The 21,648-nt window shown below is 35.9% G+C and overlaps 1 protein-coding gene across 1 annotated transcript in view; it reads right to left on the reverse strand.

Moving 5' to 3' along the window:
- STX8 (syntaxin 8) overlaps nt 1-21,648 on the reverse strand; it is a 188,351-nt gene that overhangs the window by 143,035 nt on the left and 23,668 nt on the right. The window contains exon 4 of the mRNA XM_072641065.1: nt 21,242-21,352. Coding sequence (XP_072497166.1) covers nt 21,242-21,352 — 111 coding nt within the window. The remainder of the gene's footprint in view (nt 1-21,241; nt 21,353-21,648) is intronic.

The raw sequence follows: 21,648 nt of genomic DNA on the forward strand, positions 1-21,648 counted from the left end.
TTATCCAAGACAATTACAATGGACTCACAAAGGAAAATGATATCCATTTCCAGATAAATAACTGATGGACTGTAAATGCAGATCGAAGCATATTTTTTTACTTTATTCTCTTTATGTTTTTTCTTCCCTTTTGATCTGTTTCTTCTTTCACAACTGTGACTAATATGGAAATAAGTTTTACATGATAGCCTATGCAAAACCTCCAGCAAAAGAGGCGGGACAAAAATTTGGAATTCAAAATCTTGTAAAAACGAATGCTAAAAATTGTCTTGACCTGTAATTGGGGGGAAAACACTATGAAACATAAATTAAATGGCTTAATTTTTTTAAAAAAAGTATGTGATCTAAAAAGAAACAAAGTTAAAATGAGCCTTATGATGATTTCATTTCCTTTCCCAGCAAAGAGATTATTTTTTTTTAATTTCATGTATTTTTTCACCAATTTTAAGAGGTACCACAAAAGGAATTTATAGGGACCCAGAGACATCTGCTGGTTATAGGTGGAAATTCAGTCATACAATAAAGTTCAGGCATAACTTACATACCCTAGTCACAATTTTTATTACAGAACAGAAATAAATTCTTTCAGGTGGGTGCTCATGTACTTGAAATGTTGAATGAAAATTTAATGTTGCTGTTCAGTCAGTTCAGTTGCGTGCAACTCTGTGATCTCCTTTTAGGGTTTTCTTAGCAAAGATACTGGAGTGGTTTGCCATTTTCTTCTCCAGATCATTTTTGCAGATGATGAACTGAGATAATCAGGGTTAAATAACCTGTTCAGAGTCACACTGCTACCTAAGTGTCTGAGGCCAAATCTCTTGAAGATAAGTCTTCCTGATTCCAAGCAGAGTGCTCTACGCACTATGCCATCTAGCTGCCCAAATGTTTAATATATATAATCAAATTTCTGAATGCCCCATTACTGGGTTACATTAGGATATAATTGCTCAAATCGGAAAACAACTGAGTTTAGGTAGTACAATGAATTTTTATTTTAATGTTAATAAGTTTTTTCTGATTAATACTTATAATTACAGTCAATTAAAAACATTAGTTGAAGAAAAATACCAATATTAAAAATGCCTCAGGCAATACTTCAGCCACTAAGTTTCTATCTCAATTAAGAATCTTAGGGGGAAAAAATTAGTTCCTAGTTAGCTAAACATAGAGTTTTTTAAAAAGGAAGCCCTCATATAAAATCATTAAGATCAGCAGGGCTCTGCCACAGTCTCAAATGTTAGGGAAGTAATTGTTTAAGGGGAGGACCTTAATCTAACCCAAACACTATTATTAGAATAGTATCTAATATTCACATTTTAAAGGGAGTCAATATTAGCCATGTATACAAAAATAATTAAACAGCAAATAACCTCAGAGAGAAGGAGAGAAAGAGACAAAGGGAAACACTTCTTACAGAAAGTAGGGTTTTATCTGACTCTGGAAGAAAGCCAGGAAAGGCAGGAAGCAAAGTTGAAGGAGAGTAATACAAAGGTAGGCGAGGGCCACTGGAAAGAAACTGGAAGATGGAGTGCTGTGTACAAGGTCACAAAGACCAGTGTTGGATATCATAGAATATAGACAGAGGAATAAAAAGTGTAAGGAGACAAAATGTAGGAAAGAGTCATATTGTAAAAGGCTTTAAAAGCCAAACAAACAACTTTTTATTTCATCTTAAAGGTAAATGGGGAGGGAGGGAGCAGCAAATGGGGACACATGGTCAAACTTGGGTTTCAGGAAAACCACTTTAGCAGCTGAACAACACCAGAATGGTGGCTGTACGAAAAAAGAGAAGATGCATACAAGAGTTGCTTTGAGAGTAGAAATGACAAGACTTGGCAACAGATTGGATATGGGGCCAGGTTGAGTTCAAGTGAGGAGTCAAGGATGATAGCAAATTTGAGAGCCTAGTTGACTTGGGGAAGAGTGGTACCTTGACAGTAATATGTTAATCAGGAAAAGAGGGTTTAAGGAGAGAAATATTTAGTTCTGATGTGGATATGTTGAGAATAAGGACTATAGGACATATAGCTCAAGATGTCCAATAAGCGATTGGTGATTCAAGAATACAGGTGAGGAAAATAGGGGTTGGAAAAATAGATATGAGAATTAGCTCCATAAAAATTAAAAGTGAACCCATGGAAGCTACTGAGATTACCAAGCAAGTCAGTTCAGAAGGAGAAGAGAAGAAAGCTCAAGATAAAGCCTTGGGGCATACACATAGTTAGTAGGCATGACCTGGATGAAGATCCAGCAAAGAAGACTGAAAAGGTGTGGTCAAATAAGAGAGTGGTGTCAGGAAAACCTGAAGAAGAACAGAGGAGGGTAAGAGACAAGCCCAAGATTTACTTACATATTTCCAATTGCCTACTCAACACTTCAAAATTTGATTATTCTTGACATTACTGCACAAAATACAATTTTCTACCCAAAATTGGCTCCTCTTCTTAATTTCCCTGTTTCTTTCAGAGGTAGGTAGCATCATTCTTCCCATTTTACAGGTTCAAAATCTCATAATGGGATAGATAGGTAAATAAAAAAGAGTACAAATAAATTCAAAGCTGTTCAACTTAAAACACATTATTTTCCCTCCAGCACTCTGGGATCCTAAAGTTGGTCTTCTCTGTTCCTTACACAGGGTACTCTACTTCTGATCTCCAGGCTATGAGAAGTGACAATGATATTTTCAAATGAATATCAACAAAATACTTCAATACAAAAGAAATAAGATAGTATGCACTTTTTGCTAATAAAACAATTGATATGAGGAGAAACAAAAAAATTTAATTATAATCTTGAACATAAAAGGACTGAATTTTCTTTAAAAAATAAAAGAGGATGGATTAAAAAACAAAAACTAATAAAGCACTAAAACTAATAAAACTAATAAACACACCTGAGGAAAAACATTCAACACAAATTTAAAATTAGAACCTAGATTAAATTCTCTGTTTTATCTAAGTCATATAGTCAGGAGTTACATTATGAACTCAATAATTTGCATGGATTCAACTGTTATCATCTCTATGCAGATGACTTTCAAATATGCATATGTATGTATATGTATATATATGTTTATGTATGTGTGTATGCGTGTGTGCATACACACACGCATACACACATATGCAAATCAAGTATCTTAATAATTGCTTACTATGTGCCAGATACAATGCTGTTACTAACTATACAAAGACAAAAAAGAAATAATTCATGTCCTCAAGGAGTTTATATTCTATTGGGAGAGACAACGTAGAGAGCTACAATTTTATATAAAATATATTCCCAAAAATACAAAATAACTGAGAGAAGAAAAGAAACTAGCAAGTGGCAGAATGGGGGTAGGGAGAAATCAAAAGCATCATCCACTGTCTATTGACAGTGGATTTCCAACTGAATGTCACATAAGGATCTCAAACTCAACGTTTTGAAAACAGAACTCAAAGCCTTTCCCAAAAGCTCCACCCCTCTCTTTTGAACTCACCTAATTGAGGATACCATCAACTTTCCAATCACCTAGTCTTAAAAACTTTGGAGTTATCCTTTCCCTACTTTTATCACCTGACACTTACCCGCCTATCCAATATGGTATCAAATTTTGTCTAGTCCACTCCTATAATAATTCTTTAAATCCAAACTCACAAAGCCTCAATCCTAATTCAAGGCCTTCATTATGTACAGTCTAGACTTCTATAACAGCCTCAACTAGTCTCCCTAGCTTTTCCAATCCATGCTTCACAAAGCTGTCAAATTGGTATTTCTAAATTACAGGTCTGACTATGCCATTTAACCATAATTAAGAAGCTCCAGTGATTCCCTCTTGCCCCAAGGACCAAATGCAACCTCCCTTGTTTGTCCCAGCCTATCTTTCCAGGCCTATTACACGTTACTCCCATCAATGTACCCTACATTTTTTCAGCCTAAATTACTTGCTGGTCTCAGCAGAAGACTTTCTATGGCTCATCTCCATGATTTTGCACAGGCTTTTTCCAATTCCTGAAATGTATTCTCTCCTCATTTTGGTTTCTTAGAATCCCTAGTTCATTTCCGGTCTCAACTTAAGTACCATTTCCTTCGAGAGCACTACCCTTTTTCTTTACTTTTTTAAAACATGTTTAATATTTTATTTTTCCCCAATTACATGTAAAAAAATTTTAACCTTCATTTTTAAAATTTTTGAGTTCCAAATTATCTTTGGCCCTCCCTTCCTTTCCCTCACATTATTATGGCAAACAATTTTACATAGTTTATACATGGGCAGTCATACAACACTTAGGTCCTAATATTAGTTATGTCATGAAAGAAAACACAGAACTAAAGAAAAGAAAGTAAACAAAGAATGCTTCAATCTTCATTCAGACTCCATCAGTTCTTTCTCTGTAGGTAGATAACATTTTTCATCATAAATCCTCTGGAACTGTCTTGGAGCATTATATTGTTGAGAAAAGCCAAGCCATTCATAGATGATCATCACACAATGTTGCTGTTATTGTGTACAATGTTCTGCTGGTTCTGCTCATTTCACTTTGCAAGTCTTTCCAAGATTTCTGTTTGTCATTTTTTAATACCACAAATAGTATTCCATCACAATCACATACCACAATTTGTTTAGTCTTTTCCTAACTTATAGGCATCCCCTCAACTGCCAATACTTTGCCAACACCAAAAGAGTTGATATATTTTTGTACATAGAGGTTTTCTCTTTTGTTTTTTATCTCTTTGGGATACAGACTTAACAGAGGTATTGATAAGCCAAAGTGTATGGTTTTATAGCCCTTTGGGCATAGTTCCAAATTGTTCTCCCAAATGGCTGAATCATTTTACAACTCTACCCACAATGCATTAGAGTCTCAATTCCACATCCTTTCCAACATTAGTTAATCTTCCTTTTCTGTCACATTAGTCAATCTGATGGGGTCATCACCATTTGTCTTCTGATGACCCAAAAGGAATGTAGTTTAACTTTAATGAATCCCTTATGGGTTCTCTTTCCTGTTTACTTTTTATGCTTCTCTTGAGTTTTCTATTTGAATGCTTTTTAGAAAGCTCTTCTCTTCAGTGGACTTTTGGGTCACTTCTGCCATTTGGCCTATTCTGGTTTTTAAGGTGTTATTTTCTTCAGTATTTTTGTGACTCATTTTTCATGATTTTCTGCCATCATACTCATTTTCTTCCCCAATTTTTTCTCTACTTGTTTTATTTCATTTTGAAAACCCTTTTTGAGCTCTTACAGGAATGGAGGGGGGGAAGAAGGGAGACTAAGAACAATTAACATTTTTCTTTGAGGTTTTTAATGTGGCAGTTTTAACTTTGTCACCTTCCTCTGAGTTTGTGTGTTGTTCTTCCCTGTCACTGCAGTAACTTTCTATAGTCAGATTTTTGTTCTTTCTCATTTTTTCCAGCCTATTTCTTGGCTTCTAATTCCATGTTAAAATAGGGCTCTAATCCCTGGGTGGAGATGGTACTGTCCCAAGGTTCACATCCTTTTTGCTGCTGCTCTCAGAGCTAGTTCTGGGCATCTGAAATTTTTCAGTTCTTCTAAGTTGGTATGATCTAAGGAGAGGTGTGGTAATGACTCTCCTGGCCTCTTCTCTGGTCTGTGAGAGACTATATGCACTCTTTTCTATCCTGGGACTATAACCAGGATCTTCCACTCCCCAGAATCCATAAATTCCTCCTCACTCTGGAGCTGCTACCAAGAATTGTAACCCAGATCCACAGATGGGCAATTCAACAGAATTCTACAACCAGTGCCAGCAAAGGGACTCCCAAATCTCCTTCTGACCAACTGTTCATCTCCCTTACCATCTGAGCTAAGAATTCTGGAAGTCACAGACTTAGTTACCCCCAAGACCTGCTAGTGGTTTGCTGAGGTGCAGCCTACACCTGTGCTGAACTGCACTCCACTCTTACCTTGATGCTACAGACCTTTCCTGCCAACTTTCCAATTCATCTTGGGCTGGCAAATTGTTTCACTCCATCCTTCTGCGGGTTCTGCCACTCCAGAATTGATTTTGAGTCATCATTTAAAGCTGTTTGGAAAGAAATCTGGAGTGCTCAGGCAAGTCCCTGCCATTTCTCCACCACCTTGGCCCTGCCCCCCAGGACTATCCTGTTCCTCCCATTCGCTCTTCCCTTCAAATAATTATAAAATTATTTCAATATATTCTCTACATACTTATCAGTAAACATGCAGGATCTCCTGAGTGGAATGTATGCTTCTCAAAGACATGAACTACCTCCCTTTTTTATCTTTGTGTCTTCAATGCCTAAAATAACAACTTATACATAGTAGGTATTTAATAAATACTTCAGATAATCAATACTGGACAGAGGAGAATTCACATTACAAAACTTTGAGGGGGATGAACAGAACTATATAGAGAACCAAAAAGAGAATATCTGTATTAAAACATACACACAAAATATTTTTTAAAAGTTAAGTGAATATGCCAGAAACCAGTTCAAGGTAACAAACTCTTAAAATTGTATTTAAACATTTTTTTAAAAAATAATATATGAGGAAATAAGCTGGTGCTTTGAAAGCCACAACATAATTGATAAACCATGAACAAACTTTATTTTTGATTTTTAAAAAAGGGGAAGAAAAACCTAATTTCCAATATGAAAATTGAGAAGTAAAACAAAATAAATGGAGAAAAAATATTTTTAAATTATTGTACTAACATATATTTGTTAACAAAAGTGAAAAGGAAAAAGAAATAAATAAGAATTTTTAAAAATATAAACCACTGAAACTGAAAATATCATAAATAACCTAAAGAAACCAACCTCAGAAAAACAAATTAAGCAGGCCATTAATGAACAGCTGCTACGCAGCTCAGGTGCTACCTCCAAAAGGAGTTTTTTCATGTTATCAGTGCTCTCACATCCTCAGAAATGCTTTATAAATTCCTTGAGAGCAAGGACTCTTTTTTTGTATTTCTATTCCCAATGTTAAAAATAGTGCCTAATACATTCAGTAACTCTTGTTGACTGATTATTCTGCATATTAGGAAAGGTAGGTGGCACAGTGGATAAAGAACCGGGAACCTGAATTCAAATCTGTTCTCAGACACTTAGTAACCAGGTGACCCTGGGCAAGTCCCTTAACTACTACCTCAGTTTCCTCATCTGTAAAATGGAGATAATAATACCACCTACCTACCAGAATTGTTGTGAGGATCAAAAGGGAAAACAGCTGTAAAGCATTTAATGCAGTACCTGGCATATAATAGGTACTCTTTAAATGTTAGGTATTATTATTGCTACATATTTTGCATGTCACTAAACATTTTTTAAGCATCTATTATGTGCCAGGTACTGTGCTAAGAAGCTATCTAATCTGTGTGCACTAAAGCTCCTTGAAGGCAGGAAATGTTTCTCTTTGTCTCTGCAGTATCTCTAGCTCCTCAGCACAGGGCCTGTATCATACTAGGTGGACTCAATAAACACTTTTGGAATTTCATTAAATTGCACCAAAAAAACACAAAAAAACATCAGATCTACATGAAGACATTCATTCAACAATTCTAAGAACCCTGCTGATGACAGGGATCAGAGGGGTTTACATGTATCATCTCCTCATATTAAAATGTAAACAGTTTATCCTTTTTGGTCCCTTATCATGGTTCACTGAGGTTTAATTTACCTTTTTATCTTTCTCTTCACTACGCCTAGAATAGGCACTTAATAAATGGTTGTGAAATTAAGGGAAGCTCTTACAGAAGATGAATGTTCACCAGGTAAAATGCTTACATTCTGCTATAGATTATCACCAAGCTGAAAATGAATAAATACAAGTAGCCTGGCATGGTGTATAGGGAGCTGTCCTTTAATCATGTGTAGCTTATGTACTAATATAATGTGAGAACACTTGTGTACAAATAATTCTTGAGTTAGATGGTATGATTGGGTTATTAATTAACTACCCTGATTTGAGTTTGTTTCATTTTCGTTTTGTCAGCTATGGTATTTTATCCTTTTCTTAGATAACTCTATTCTGTTTGTTCCTTTTGATTAGCACAATGCTTTCCATAAAATAGTAAATGATTGTTTTATGTTTTTCTTATGTTCTCATGGTGTGGAGGGGAAGGTTTTTAGAAGATGAATCTTGGCTATTTAAAATGAATTAAATATTTTTAAAAGAAATAAAGGAATTGTGGGTTATGTGATAATGCTCTTCAGGAAATTCAAGTGTATAAGCACCAAATTATTTGCAAAAGCTTGTCATATGCAAGTCAAGTCATTTAACCATTCCAAGAAAATCCCAAAAGGGGTCACAAAGAGTTGAACCTGACTGAAACAAACAAACAATAATAAATATGTCAGGAACTGCAGTAAGCACTTCACAAATATTATCTCATTTGATCCTTCCTCTAAAGTGGATCTTTAATTCAAACAGCTACAAATAAAGGCTTTGCAGAACAGATATACAAGGGGAAAGTGGAGGGAAGGGGGGGGCAAATCATGAAGGTTTTTAAACAAGTCCTATTCAAAGAACAATCTAAAATATAAAACAAGAAACTAAAATGCTCAGTAACTCAACTAACAAGTTGAGTTATAGTGCAACAAAGTTCTAATGCAAATATATTTGCCATTAAAAACACCACCAGAAGATAATTAAAAATAAGTTGTGTAATTTTACACATTAGTGTACTTGTTTAAGATAATTCATAAATGAAATTATTTGTTATTTTCATTTACTGTCTCAAAATTAGTGATTTCCTGACTTTTAGAGTATGTACTTCTTTTTTCTAAATGGTTAAATAAATCTTAGGAGGCTGAAATCTGTCAGCTCTTGCCTTCTTCACTGCCTTGAGGGAAATGGGAGATAGTCAAATTTGGCAGGTGTCAGATATAGTCTGGATAGAAATTTGGGGTGTCTATTAACTTGTATTGGAAAAAAGGGAGTTGGAAGAGATTTTGGAGCAAGGGAGTAAAATGGTCAGATGAGTACTTTGGGAAATTATTTTGACATGTGTGTGAAGATGGATTACAGCAGGAAGAAAATAGATGGGAAGCAGGCATGAAGTCTATGAAGGCCTAAACAGGATGGTTGTGGCAGTATGTATGTGTGAAGGAATGATTAATACAGAAGATATTGTGGACATAGAATCTTCCTCCTTCTGCCCTCCTCATATTGAAGGATGAAGTAGTCATGTTTCACCTTGTTTCCCTTAAACATGCTATAATGTGTTATTCAATTAAGCAGACCTATGCTACTGATTATAAAGCTGCCATGTGTCTAAATTTTTGTTTCATGTTCTGGTTTACTGATTTAAATCAGCAACCTGGGATATGTGACCTTGATCTAAAGTAGGCCTTGGTTGACTCATTTAAGGTAATTAAGAAGTGTTTAAATTATTATTAATGAAAAAGTGTATCCTAGAAGATAACTGTTAAGCAGTGACATAACATTGATTTTATATCCATTTACAGATATTCATTTTATATCTATTTATATCCCATCATCTTTTACTTTTACATTGTTAAGCCTTATAATTAGTTAAATATGCTATTATGTTTAAAAAAAAAACTAACATTAACTATCGCATACTCCATTGCCCTGTGATTATTTTAAGGATTTATGTGATTAACTGGGCTAAAGTTGGCAGGTGAAAGGCAGCATCCTTATACCATCTAGTATGTCAAAACAGCAGGAAACAGGGAGTTGGTGTACATGTGGTAAGAATGTAGTTAACAAGTATGTCAAGAAAATTATTTTAAACAAATTGAAATTTCAGTCAAGACAAACAAAAATGGAAGATAGGATATATATACGTATATGTGTGTATATGTATATATATATATATATATACATACATACATATATATATATACTTGTATGGGCACATGTGTATAAAGACAATACTAACTGCTACTTGAGCCGCTAAAGGAGGAGGCAAACAGAGAAATTAGATGGTCTCTTAAAAGATGTGATATTACCCTTTCTTTCCATGGATTCTCATCACAGGGGAGAAGGGGACAAGTGAGGTGGAGGGGATGATGGAAGGGAGGGCAAATGGAAGAAGGGAGTCATCAGAAGTAAACCCTTTTGGGGAGGGACAAGGTCAAATGAGAGAATAGAAGAAATGGGGGGCAGGATGGGATGGAAGGAAATACAGTTAGTCTTACACAACATGACTATAATGGAAGTCTTCTGCAAAACTACACACATATAGCCTATGTTGAATTGCTTGTCTTCTCAGTGGGGATAGGGAGGGAGGGAAGAAGGGGGAGAACTTGGAACTCAAAGGTTTAAAAACAAATGTTAAAAAATTGTTTTTACATGCAACTGGAAAATAAGAAATACAGGTAATAGGGTATAGAAATCTATCTTGCCCTACAATAAAAGGAAGAAGATGGGAATAAGGGAAAGGTGGGGTGTGACAGAAGGGAGGGCACATTGAGGAAGGGGTAATCAGAATATAAGGCGTTATGGGGTGGGGGGAGGGGAGAGATGGGGAGAAAATTTGGATCTCAAAATTTTGTGGAAATGAATGTTCAAAACTAAAAATAAATAAATAAACATTAAATTAATTACCTACCTAAATTAAATACCTACCAGTCACTGCACTGGCCCTGAGAATATAATTACAAATGAATAAACAAAAATGCCTACATTCAATGAGCTTACATCCTAACAGGAAAGCAAATGAGATCAAGTGTGTGTATATATTACATATACATCTACGTATAAATACATACGTATATACATACATATACACGTATACACACAAATAAAAACAAAGTAGATAAACACAAGGTAATTTGATCAGGAAGGCACTAGCAGTGGTGGAGGTCAGCACAAGGTTTCATGGAGACGATGTTTGAACAGAATCTTGAAGGAAGAGAGGGATTCTATGAGGCAGAAATGAAGACAGTTTCCATTCCAGACATAGGAGACCTCTAGAGAATAGACAAGGAGATAGAACATGGAGTAACGTAACATGAGGATGAGATACCACTCTGACTGAATCAAAAAAACACACTAGAAAGTTAATGTAAGGCTAGAAAGACAGGTTGGGGCAAGGCTGTAGAGGGCTTTAAAAGCTAAACACAGTTTATATTTGATCCTAGAAATAACAGAGAGTCATTGGAATTTATCAAGTAAGGAAGTGATATGGTCATATCTGGTTTAAGGAAAAACACTTCGGGACATTCTGCAAAGAACAGGCGCAGAAGAGCCCAGTTCTCTCACACAACTGAGGCAAAGGTGAAAAAAGAACAGCAAGGTCAAGAACTGACAAGAAATACAAGGAGAAACTATAATAAGTCCAGTTTTGCACCCAAGGTTCCCACAAAGAGAAAGGCAAAAACCCATAGCTGCTAGGAAATAGGTGCAGTCAATAAACCTGCCCCATGAGATGAGCACATAGAAGTGTTCAGAACAGACAAAAGGCAAGCGAGGAAAGCCTGTAACCTACAGCTATGAACACAGGGAATGGAGCCAGGCCTCTAGCATAACCTCAGATACCTGGAGCCTGCAGCTGTATCCCTCTAATAACAGATCTGGGATTGAGAGTACAACAATCAGGTCCCATCTATCAAAAAAAAACAGAGCTGTGTATCAGATCACTACCAGCAGCAAGATGTCAGCTAGTTTAGACCAGGACAAAACAAGGGCCTTATCATTTCTTCCAGAAGTGCACAGAACTTATTAGCCCTGACAGAGTCCCAATTCAAAGTAAAACTGGGAAAATAAGTAAACAAAAGAAAACATCTATAATAAAGGAATATTATAGAGCCAGGGACACCTAAGACACAAACCAAAGAAAAGACAGTAACTCCAAAACATCTAGAAGCAAAACCTTTACAAAAAAAAAAAAAAAGATTTGCCACAAGATCTACTAGATTACTTGGAAGAAATAAAGTAAGAATTAAAATTATATTATAAATGAAATAAGCTCTTAGGAGGAAAAAATGAAAAAGAAATGGAGAACTTTGTAGGAAAGAAGGGGAAAGGAAATTAGAACTCTGGAGGAAATAATTGGAAGGGGAATAAAAAGCTTAGTAAAGGAAGTGAAAAACCTAACCCAAATGACATACTTCTGAAAACCAAACTGAACCAAGCAGAAATCAAGACACAACAAAAAATATCAGAACAAAATTGAAAGAATAAGAAAATAGAAGAAACCAGTATTTCCTATCAAAAACAAATAATGTTTAACAAATGAGAGATACCTAAGAATCTTCAGACTACCTGAAAATCACAACAAAAAAGCTGCCTAGATACTGTATTTGAAGGTCATGAATCTGTTCAGAACTATTAGAACGGTATAAATGAAAATATAAAGAATCCACTGATCACCTTATGAAAGAAACCCTTAAATGAAAACTCTCAAATAGTCAAAATCTAGAACTGCTTGAGCAAAGGAAGGAAGGAAACAAGTATTTATTGAATGCTATGTTTCAAGCACTAAGACTGAATTGTACTGAATCTGAACAGTATTGAATTTGAATAGTACTAAATATTAGGTTTCAGGCTGGGACCCGGTGCAAAGCACACTATGCTACATTCAAAGAAAAAAATACTAAAGGAAACAATAGGAAAAAAAGTTTAATTAACAAGGACCCACAGTGAGGATAAGACAAGACCTAGTAACCAACACTAAAATAAGAGTATGGTATAAATACCTTCTTCAAAAAAACAAAGGATTGAAGCTAACAATCAATAATTACCCAGCAAAATTTTGTTAACGCTAAAGGGGGGACAAACAGATTTTAATGAAATGAATTCAAAGCTTTCCTGACAAAAAGACAAGTTAAACAGATACTTTGAAATTTAGAAGAGTCAACAGAAATTTAGAAAATAAGTACATTCGAGCAAGTAATTGTAAAGAACTATACAATGATGAAGTATTTAGATTCTAATGGGGAAAATAAACTAGTGTCCCGTCAGAACCCTAATGTCTTCATACTCAGAGGAAGTAAATAAAATGCAGGGCCTAAAAGTGGTCTTATGTTCTAATTAACTTAAAGAGGAGAAAGAAGGAGAAAAGGGGTAGGAACTTACTACCTCACATAATCAGATGCATGAGGAGAAAAGACTGGAGGAAGCAAACTACAAATGAAAGTGAATGCCACCTGAAGTAGACAAAAAGAGGTGGCAAGCATGTGCGCGCGCGCGTACACACACACACACACACACACACACACACACACTCACACACAACCCCCTACCTCTAGTGGTTGACCATTCTTTCTCAGTCTTTTTTTTTCTGTATCTTCATCCAGGTCATGCCAGCAAGTAGTATCCTCAACCACACTATCTTGGACCCACTTCTCTTCTCCCTTCATATTATTTCTTTGGTAATCTCAATAGCTCCTATGCAATCAATTACCTTCTCTACACAAATGATTTCTCACATCTCTTTATCTAGCTCTACATTCCCAAAAGAACTTATCCTTCTCTCCCATCTTGAAAATTTCACTTCAAGGGCACCACTATCCTCCCAGTCATCCAGTCTCCAACTATAGTGTCATTCTTAGCTCCTCACTCAAACTCACCCTACACAGGCAATCAGCTACTAAATCTTATCATTTCTACTGATAAAACCTCTTACAGTAGCCTTCTATTTCATCTCCCTAACTCAAGACTCTCCCCACTCTAATCCATCTTTCATTCATCTACCAAAGTTGTTCTCCTAAACCATAGGTCTGATTATGTCACCCTCTAACACTGACATGTGAACTCCAATAACTCTTTTATTACCTCCAAAATCAAAGATAAAATCATCTGCTTGGCACTTAAATCTGTTCACAATCTGATTCCTCCCTACCTTCTTACACTTCACTACCCCCCCCCCCCACAAATTCTGAAAACCTAACACTGAATTTCTTGATGCTACTTGAACACAAGTCTTCTGTCTGCCAACTCCATGCCATTTCACCAGCTGTGTCTTTTATGCCCAGAATGTTCTCCCTCTTTACCTCCACCTCCTGGGTTCCCTGGCTTCCATCAAGATTCAGGTAAAATACCAACTTCTACAGGAGGGCTTTCCTGGTTCTCTACTCACCCACTTTCATTATCTTCCCTCCAAGATTATCATCCATCTACTTTGTATCTGGGCTGTATGCACATAATTACTTTCATACCTTCAGCAGAGAATATGGTGCAAAGCCTATTTTGAACCATCCTAGATCTCTGATTATAAACAAAAACTACACAATAATACTTGTCCTCAAGGACACATTGAGAGCATGTAAATTTTTACTCTCTTGCCATCAAACCTCAATGACTTCATTCCCACTCCACACTGGCCATTCATTAACAACTCTGTTGGCCTTTTAGTTTTATCATTTCTATAGTTTTTTTGGTTCTAATTTTATTTCTTTTCTAATTTTTTATATCTCTTCATTTAGCTTATTTTTTGTGGTTATTCAGCTTCTTTTTGAAGCTGAATGACTTTTTATGGGGTTTTTTTTGGCAAAGATACTGCAGTAGTTTACCATTTCCTTCTCCAGTAGATTAAGACAAAAAGGGGTTAAATGACTTGCTCAGGCTTACACAGCTAATGAGTTTCTGAGGCTGGATTTGAACTCAGGTCTTCCAGGCTCTATGCTCAGCACTCCATCCACTGAGCCATCTAGCTGTCTCTTAGGTTATTTTATCCTTGTTTATTTGTTGGTTTGCAAGTTTTTTAAAATATATAGGCAGTCCATTAATCCCCTGTTTTTCTATTACATTAATGTTTTCAGGAATATGTATATTATAGATATAAAGATACATATAAAACACATAGATCCCTCCATGGATGTTGCAGATCCTATCAATCATTTCCTACCACCCAAGTCAACTTGTTGGCTTCTCTTTTGCTCATAAACATGCTTATTCTCCCCTGGACCAACTTAAGCAAACAAGGAAAATAAAGGGGAGAGGAGGGGAAGGAGCAAAGCTATTATATGGTTACAATTCTAAACCATATCTGGGTTGTATCATAAAGGAGTTTTTATTCAGGAAATAGTTTGAAATTTTCAATATACAATTGGTGATTCAGGACTAGAGTTCATAAAAGAGACTGGGGATGGATGTGGATCTGGGAATTGTCTACATGACAGTTAAACTCATGAATGCTTATGAAGTCACCAACTGAGAGAATCTAGCAAGAGACATTTAGTCTAGGGGCCACCCACGACTTAGGGAATATGATATGAATAACAACTCAGCAAGGAAGATGGGGAAGATATAGTCCAAAAGTTGAAGGGAAGACATAAAGGTTTTGAAACAGATAAGACAGTTTAAGGTAGCTGCCATGAGGATTATGATGAGAAGTTCATTAAGAATGCTGTACAATGATAAAGAGCCAATTAAACTCTGAAACTATGATATAATGCCTGAAATTCATTCCAACAAACATTTACTGGTTGTTTGATATGTAAAAAGTGCTAGGCTCTAGGAATATGAAAGTGAACACAAATGCGTATGGTGACAGGAAGTAATAAGCTTTCCAAGATAAGTCCATACACAGGTTGGGGCTTAGTTGACCTACACTGGGAATGCCTAAGTGTAGTGAGACAAGACCAGAGATGGCCTGTTTGTGCACAGACATCAGATCTCCCACAAATGGCCAGCTATAGATCCAGGTATTAGGGAGAGAAAGCAGAGATCTGAGCAGCTCTGATCATGGAGGGCAATGTCTTGAGAGATTGGGTTAAGAATATAGAAAAGTACCTCCCAAAAGTGCTATACAACTCTTTAGGTCCACCCACACACCATGATGTATCAGTTTCCCCACATCCCACACCCTGGCAATGTGCATGTTTTGATAGTCACCTAGAATATCAGATTAGAGGCTCTGGACACTCCATCAGTAGAGGGGAAGTCACAATTGCTGTCATATTGTGGGCAGGGTTGGGGTTTGACAATTTCACCCAGGTATTATCCAAGAGGGAACAGTGAGCAGAACAGGAAGTTGGTTCCTTTTTCCATAAGACTTTTCAACTATGATACCTAGGAGTGAGTATACCCTACGTTGATCCATGATTAGAAATAGAAAGCAATCATTCCTATCACAGAGAGAGATGTAAAAGGATCCTTGCACTTGAATACCAACATTATTGATCTGCCTTATACTATCTCGGGCAGGGAATGTCTGACATTTTCTAGTCCCAGCATTTAACAAAGTACATACACAAAGTCATAATATTTTTCCTCATTCACCCATCTATTTATTCATTCATCTCATGAACTAGGAACCCTGTGATTTGTAAACTGACCTTAACTTTGGGCTGGATTTCTTCCTGCCTCTGAGGGTAGAAATGGGAAGGAAATACCATTTGTGTTAACAACTCAGAATTTTTTTTAAAACGTCCCTTCAAGGTGGCCTAGAGAATGCATCTCCTCTTGCTGCATAACATCACCTTCTGCCTGCAGAGTGGGATAGTTCCTCATGCCACTGAAAGAAACTAAAGATTATGACCAAAAAGGATAGCAATGATTTGACTAGACAATAACTTTTAATTCTTGCTTCTGAGGGAATCCAAACTTATACCTTATCCCCCAATTGTAGACAATGACTTAATACTTGTAGCACATTTTCCGCGACTTCATTTTGTAAGTTAAGAGCCTTTATGGAAGTATGGTTTGTGGTAGACGGTGAGGCTGGATAAGTAGTCTATTTTTAAAACTAGGCAATGCACTTGGAAAGAGTCTCAGTGGCTATGTAATACCATCAGTTAAAGGGTAGAATGATGCGGTGCCCAGTTAGATTAGCACCTTAACATGAAGGAGGAAGAAGAGGCAAATAAATAGCTATTGATGAATATCTATGAGCACAGGCCCTGAACCAAAAGGAACTCCATCAACCCTGTAATTAAGCTGACCAATTTATGATCAGAATATTCAAAGACAGCAGACATTTTCTCAACTCGGACTGGAGCTCTCTCTTGGTCTACCTCAATACAAAATCACATAATTCCCCAACACCCTTGGACTAGAAAGAACTAATTAACTTCTTGGTATTCACCTCCCTCAGCATAAGTGTGACTTCACTTCCCTAAATCAGACAAAAGAAGGGATCTGGGATGGCAATGAAATGGAGATCATACAAATCATGTGCACATTTTATATGAGCAAGCATGTCATAAATCAGTTTGAATATTATCAGTAAACCCCATAGTTAGAGAAACTTATCGTAAGACTTGGACCATAATTGCGTGAATTCCCCAAACTGACTACCATGTTGAGAGACTAAACTAGAACCCCAATCTCCTGACTCCCAATCTAGGTTCTTTTGATTAAATCAGATAACTAAAACACTTTCTTAAAGTGAAATAACCTTCCTCTAAAACTGATCATTTTCCTTAATGCAAAACATGACAACTCAAACCAAAAGAAAATTTTCTAGGCAATTATGAAATTTCTTCTCACTAAATTTTATCACTAAATGAGAAAATAAAACATCTAAAAAAGCATATAAGATCCAGATTATCTCTAAGTTTTCATAAATTAAACTAACATGGATAAAATATAAGAAAATATATAAATGCTTAGCAAAATGTCAGACACATAGTAAACACATGCTTATTGAGACTGAAACAAAATAACTGACAGAATTTTAAGGTCAAAATTAAGCCTGCAGATAGTACTAAAATATGCAAAACAGGGTACTTTTTGTTTCCCAGGGACTTCTCCAACTCATTTAAGTTACTGGAAGATGAAATTACCAATTTGGGGGATATAGTTCATAAAGGTAGAAATCTAGAGAGAAGAAAATATTTAAATCTATTAAAGAAAATCAAATCACAGGCAATACTTCACATGTTCCAACAGCCTAAACCTAAGTCAAGTTCATGCATTTTTTACATAGAACTAAAGGCCACAGTAAAGTAAGTAACCTTTCACGGAGCTGACCATTCATAAGCAAAAGGTAAAGAAGATGAAAAAGTTAACTCATGTATATTAAGATATCATGCTACTGACCCATGCAAATGGATGGTTTCTCCATAGGTAGTAAGAACACTAGATTGTAGGCTCACCATCTCTTTAAGAAGCCTTTCCTAGTCCCCCTGAATGTTTGTGCATTCTCTACAAAATTATCTCCAAATTATCCTGTGTATATTTTGTCGGTACACACTTGGTTTTGCTGTTTGTCTATCATACCCCCAATTCCACTATGAGTTCCTTGAGAAAAGGGACTCATTTTTTGCCTTTCTTTTTATTGCTAAGGCTTAGCACAGTTTTCTAAGTTTCTACAGTTTCTAAGGCTTCTGGCACGATAAACACTTAATCAACGTGTGTTGACTTGTTGACTTGACTCTTTCCCAGACCACAATGTGATCAATAATTCATACTTGTGAATCATCTGCACAGAGTCGAGTGTGGCTTATGTTGTGGAATGTAATTGTTCCTTACAAAAAGGAAATAATCATGCTGTAAACACACCAAAAATAAAGGAAGGAACTAGCTAAAGATAGAAAAGAATTCAGACAAGTTATGGTTTAGGTTCAACTCACTTTATTAAATTCAAATAACTTATCACTTGTTCTCCTTCATATTATATCAATATTTTTTCCCATGAAGGCAGTAAGGACCCTAAAGGTAAAATTCTTGCTATCACTTCCCTTTCCAAATATACCTATGATTTTCACTGAATTACATGTTACAACTGGAAGGGCCATTAGAGATCACCTAGTTCAACACCTTCATTTTAAAATGAGAAAAAGACAAAAAAAACCTCTAACCATCATTATTTTACACCTTTATCTCTTCTCTCATGATTATGTTTCATTGTTTCTTCTGATCACATTAGTCAAGCACATCATCTTAATATCACAATGACTTCTTTTTCCTACTCCATCTTCCTCTAATTCCTCCGTGCTATCCCCACAGGCCTGGAAAAAGTCACTCCTGTCCATCTGTCATTTCTACTTCTCCATTCTTCAAATTTCTCCCTTCAAGAACCACATCTTCTAGAAAGCCTATTCTGAACCATCCTATACTTCTGGCATCCTATCCCTACTAAGGAACACTTGTCCTCAAGGTCACATTGTGAGGATGTACATTTTTATTCTCTCACCATCAAACCTCAGTGACTCCATTTCCATTCCACATTTGCCATGCACTAAAAAAGATACCCCTGATCTCACCATCAGTTAGCTCACGCAAAGGAAAACTAGGTGACTGCCAACTGAATATGATTTCAGGATTTCTGGAATACACAGAACTATCTCCTCTGGTGTCTTGCTTTGTGATCAGATAGCAGTTTTAATTTAAAGCTTTAGGCTTCCAGAAGTCATCTATTAAATACAGATGACCCTGGGAATATATGAAATCATTACCAGTCTAACATTATGTTAGTTATTATTAGTCTAACAGACTAAACTACAAAATTACTTCTCAACATGATTTTTTGTTGTTGTTCAGCTGTTTCAGTCATGTCCAACTTTTGTGACCCCATTTGAGGTTTTCTTGGCAAAGATACTGGAGTGGTTTGCCATTTCCTTCTCCAGTTCATTTTACAGATGAGAAAAATGGGGCAAACAGGGTTAAGTGACTTGCCCAAGGTCACATAGCTAGTAAGTGTCTGAGGTTGGATTTGAATTCAGGTCTTCCTGACTCCAGGGTCAGCACTCTATCCACTGCACCACCTAGAAGCCCAACATGATATTTAGGAGAGAGCAAAACACTGGAAAAAAAAAATGAGACACAAGACAAAAGAATAGTCAAAAAATAGATTGAAAACACAGGATATTGCACACAGCATCAAAGAGGGAAAAATAAAAATACTCTCTGATTTGGGGAGGAAGAGGAATGGATGCATACAGTGGGAATTGAAAGAAAGTAAAAAAAAGAGAGTAGTAGAAAAATAAACTGAAACTACTTCACAGTTTTACCTATAACAAACAACTTAGAATAGGTTCTTTGACAACTACCTACTTACTGGCCCTTCTCCAAACTCCTTAGAAATCACAGAATATTTGAAATGGAAGGGACCTCAGAGATCATCTGGTCCAACTCAGGAAACTGAGGCTCAGAGAAATCACGTACTTTGCCCAAGGTCACAAAGCTAGCAGGTGAGAGCCTAGGACTCTAACAGGTCATCTGATTCTAAGTCCAATACTTTTCCCACTATACTCCACTGGTTTCTCCACCTCACAATGACTCTCTTGATGCTAACTTCTTCCTTCAGACTAATAACCCTTTCCACAGGGCACTGAACTCTCTTCCTATTCATTCTGGACATGGCTAATTTTTTTAACACTAGCTTTTAACACCTAGGCATATCTCACTCCTAACCAATCTAAATCTACTCCTACAGCAATGCTACAGAGAACTGATTGAGAAAGAAAGTCTATACTACAATTTCCAGCTGCAACTTGAAGTTGACTGGTCCACTAATGGCTTCTCCTTTGCATTTAAAACTTTCCCAGAATTACTGCATAGCTTCACTACTTTTCTCCACTTGATTCTTTAGGGTTCACTCTCGATAAACCAAGAATAATTCAATACTTCAACTGAATTCATATTCTTAAAACTCTTACTGACTATCAGAAAACACTTCAGCCTCACATTTTTAAAAGGAGAAATAAAAATTATTATTAACTAAGAAAAAAGTAAGGACAGACTATTTCTACACTCCTGCTATTGGGAAGTCACAGCAATGAAATGACATTAAGTTGGAAGAGGTGTTGAAGCACAGGAAAAAATAAAATATAAGGAAACGACAATTCAAAGTTCATTAATTCTGAACTCAGAAAGCCATCATGATCTTTCGGAAGTTCACAACAATTTCAAACTATCCTCCAGGTCAATACTAAAAATTATACACTGTAATAAGGAATAGAAAGAATGATTCAATTTCTCTAACATATATGACCCACAATATAATCTTAGTACGAACCTGGCATTCTTTGTATTTGTCAGTGACAAACTCAATTTGACTGGGCAGATAATGATAGCAAGTAAATGACCACAGGAACACCAAAGAAACTGAACAGTCTAGCACAAACATATTCATAGGACCCAAAAGAAACTTACTGCTTTAATGTGCACTCTACTGAGCATAATCTACCTACAACAAAGTTCAGCCAAATACATCTTAACATGTCTAGTTCACTATTTCAGTTAAATAAAATAAAGAAAATTAAGAAATCAAGCAAAATTGAAAGAAAGGTAATTCACCTAACTATAAATATAGACAACTTTTTCTATCAATGAAATCAATCATCAAATCACAAACAAGTAGTCTCCAAGAATAAACTGTTACCCATCAACTCAATCTTATAAGTGAAAATACTATACCTGATCAGATCTGGTTCTGCACCATCATTCTTAAAGGATGCCTGCAGCAATCTTTCACGGGTAACAAGATCATCCAATAAGTTCTGTCTTCGATCCCCTTCAAGCCGTGTTCTAAAGATATCTCGTTAAGGTTCAATAAGAAGATTAATAACCTTGTTTAAATTTTCATTTTCTACATTGTAAAGTTAATTAAGTTAGTTCTAATTCACAATCAAATTGCTTGTAAGTATATCTTACCTTTTATTATTATTTATTATTATTTTCATTATTTTATCAACAATTTTGTCTTTCAGGTAAAAAATTTACATATTTATACATGTAAGAATACATAGTAAGCAAGTAACTGCTGTTTGATTTTTAAAAGAAATCCTATTTTGATGCAGCAGGTTTTTAGCAGGAAGAAACAT

Source organism: Notamacropus eugenii, chromosome 2, assembly GCF_028372415.1.
Source record: "Notamacropus eugenii isolate mMacEug1 chromosome 2, mMacEug1.pri_v2, whole genome shotgun sequence".
NCBI lineage: Eukaryota > Metazoa > Chordata > Mammalia > Diprotodontia > Macropodidae > Notamacropus > Notamacropus eugenii.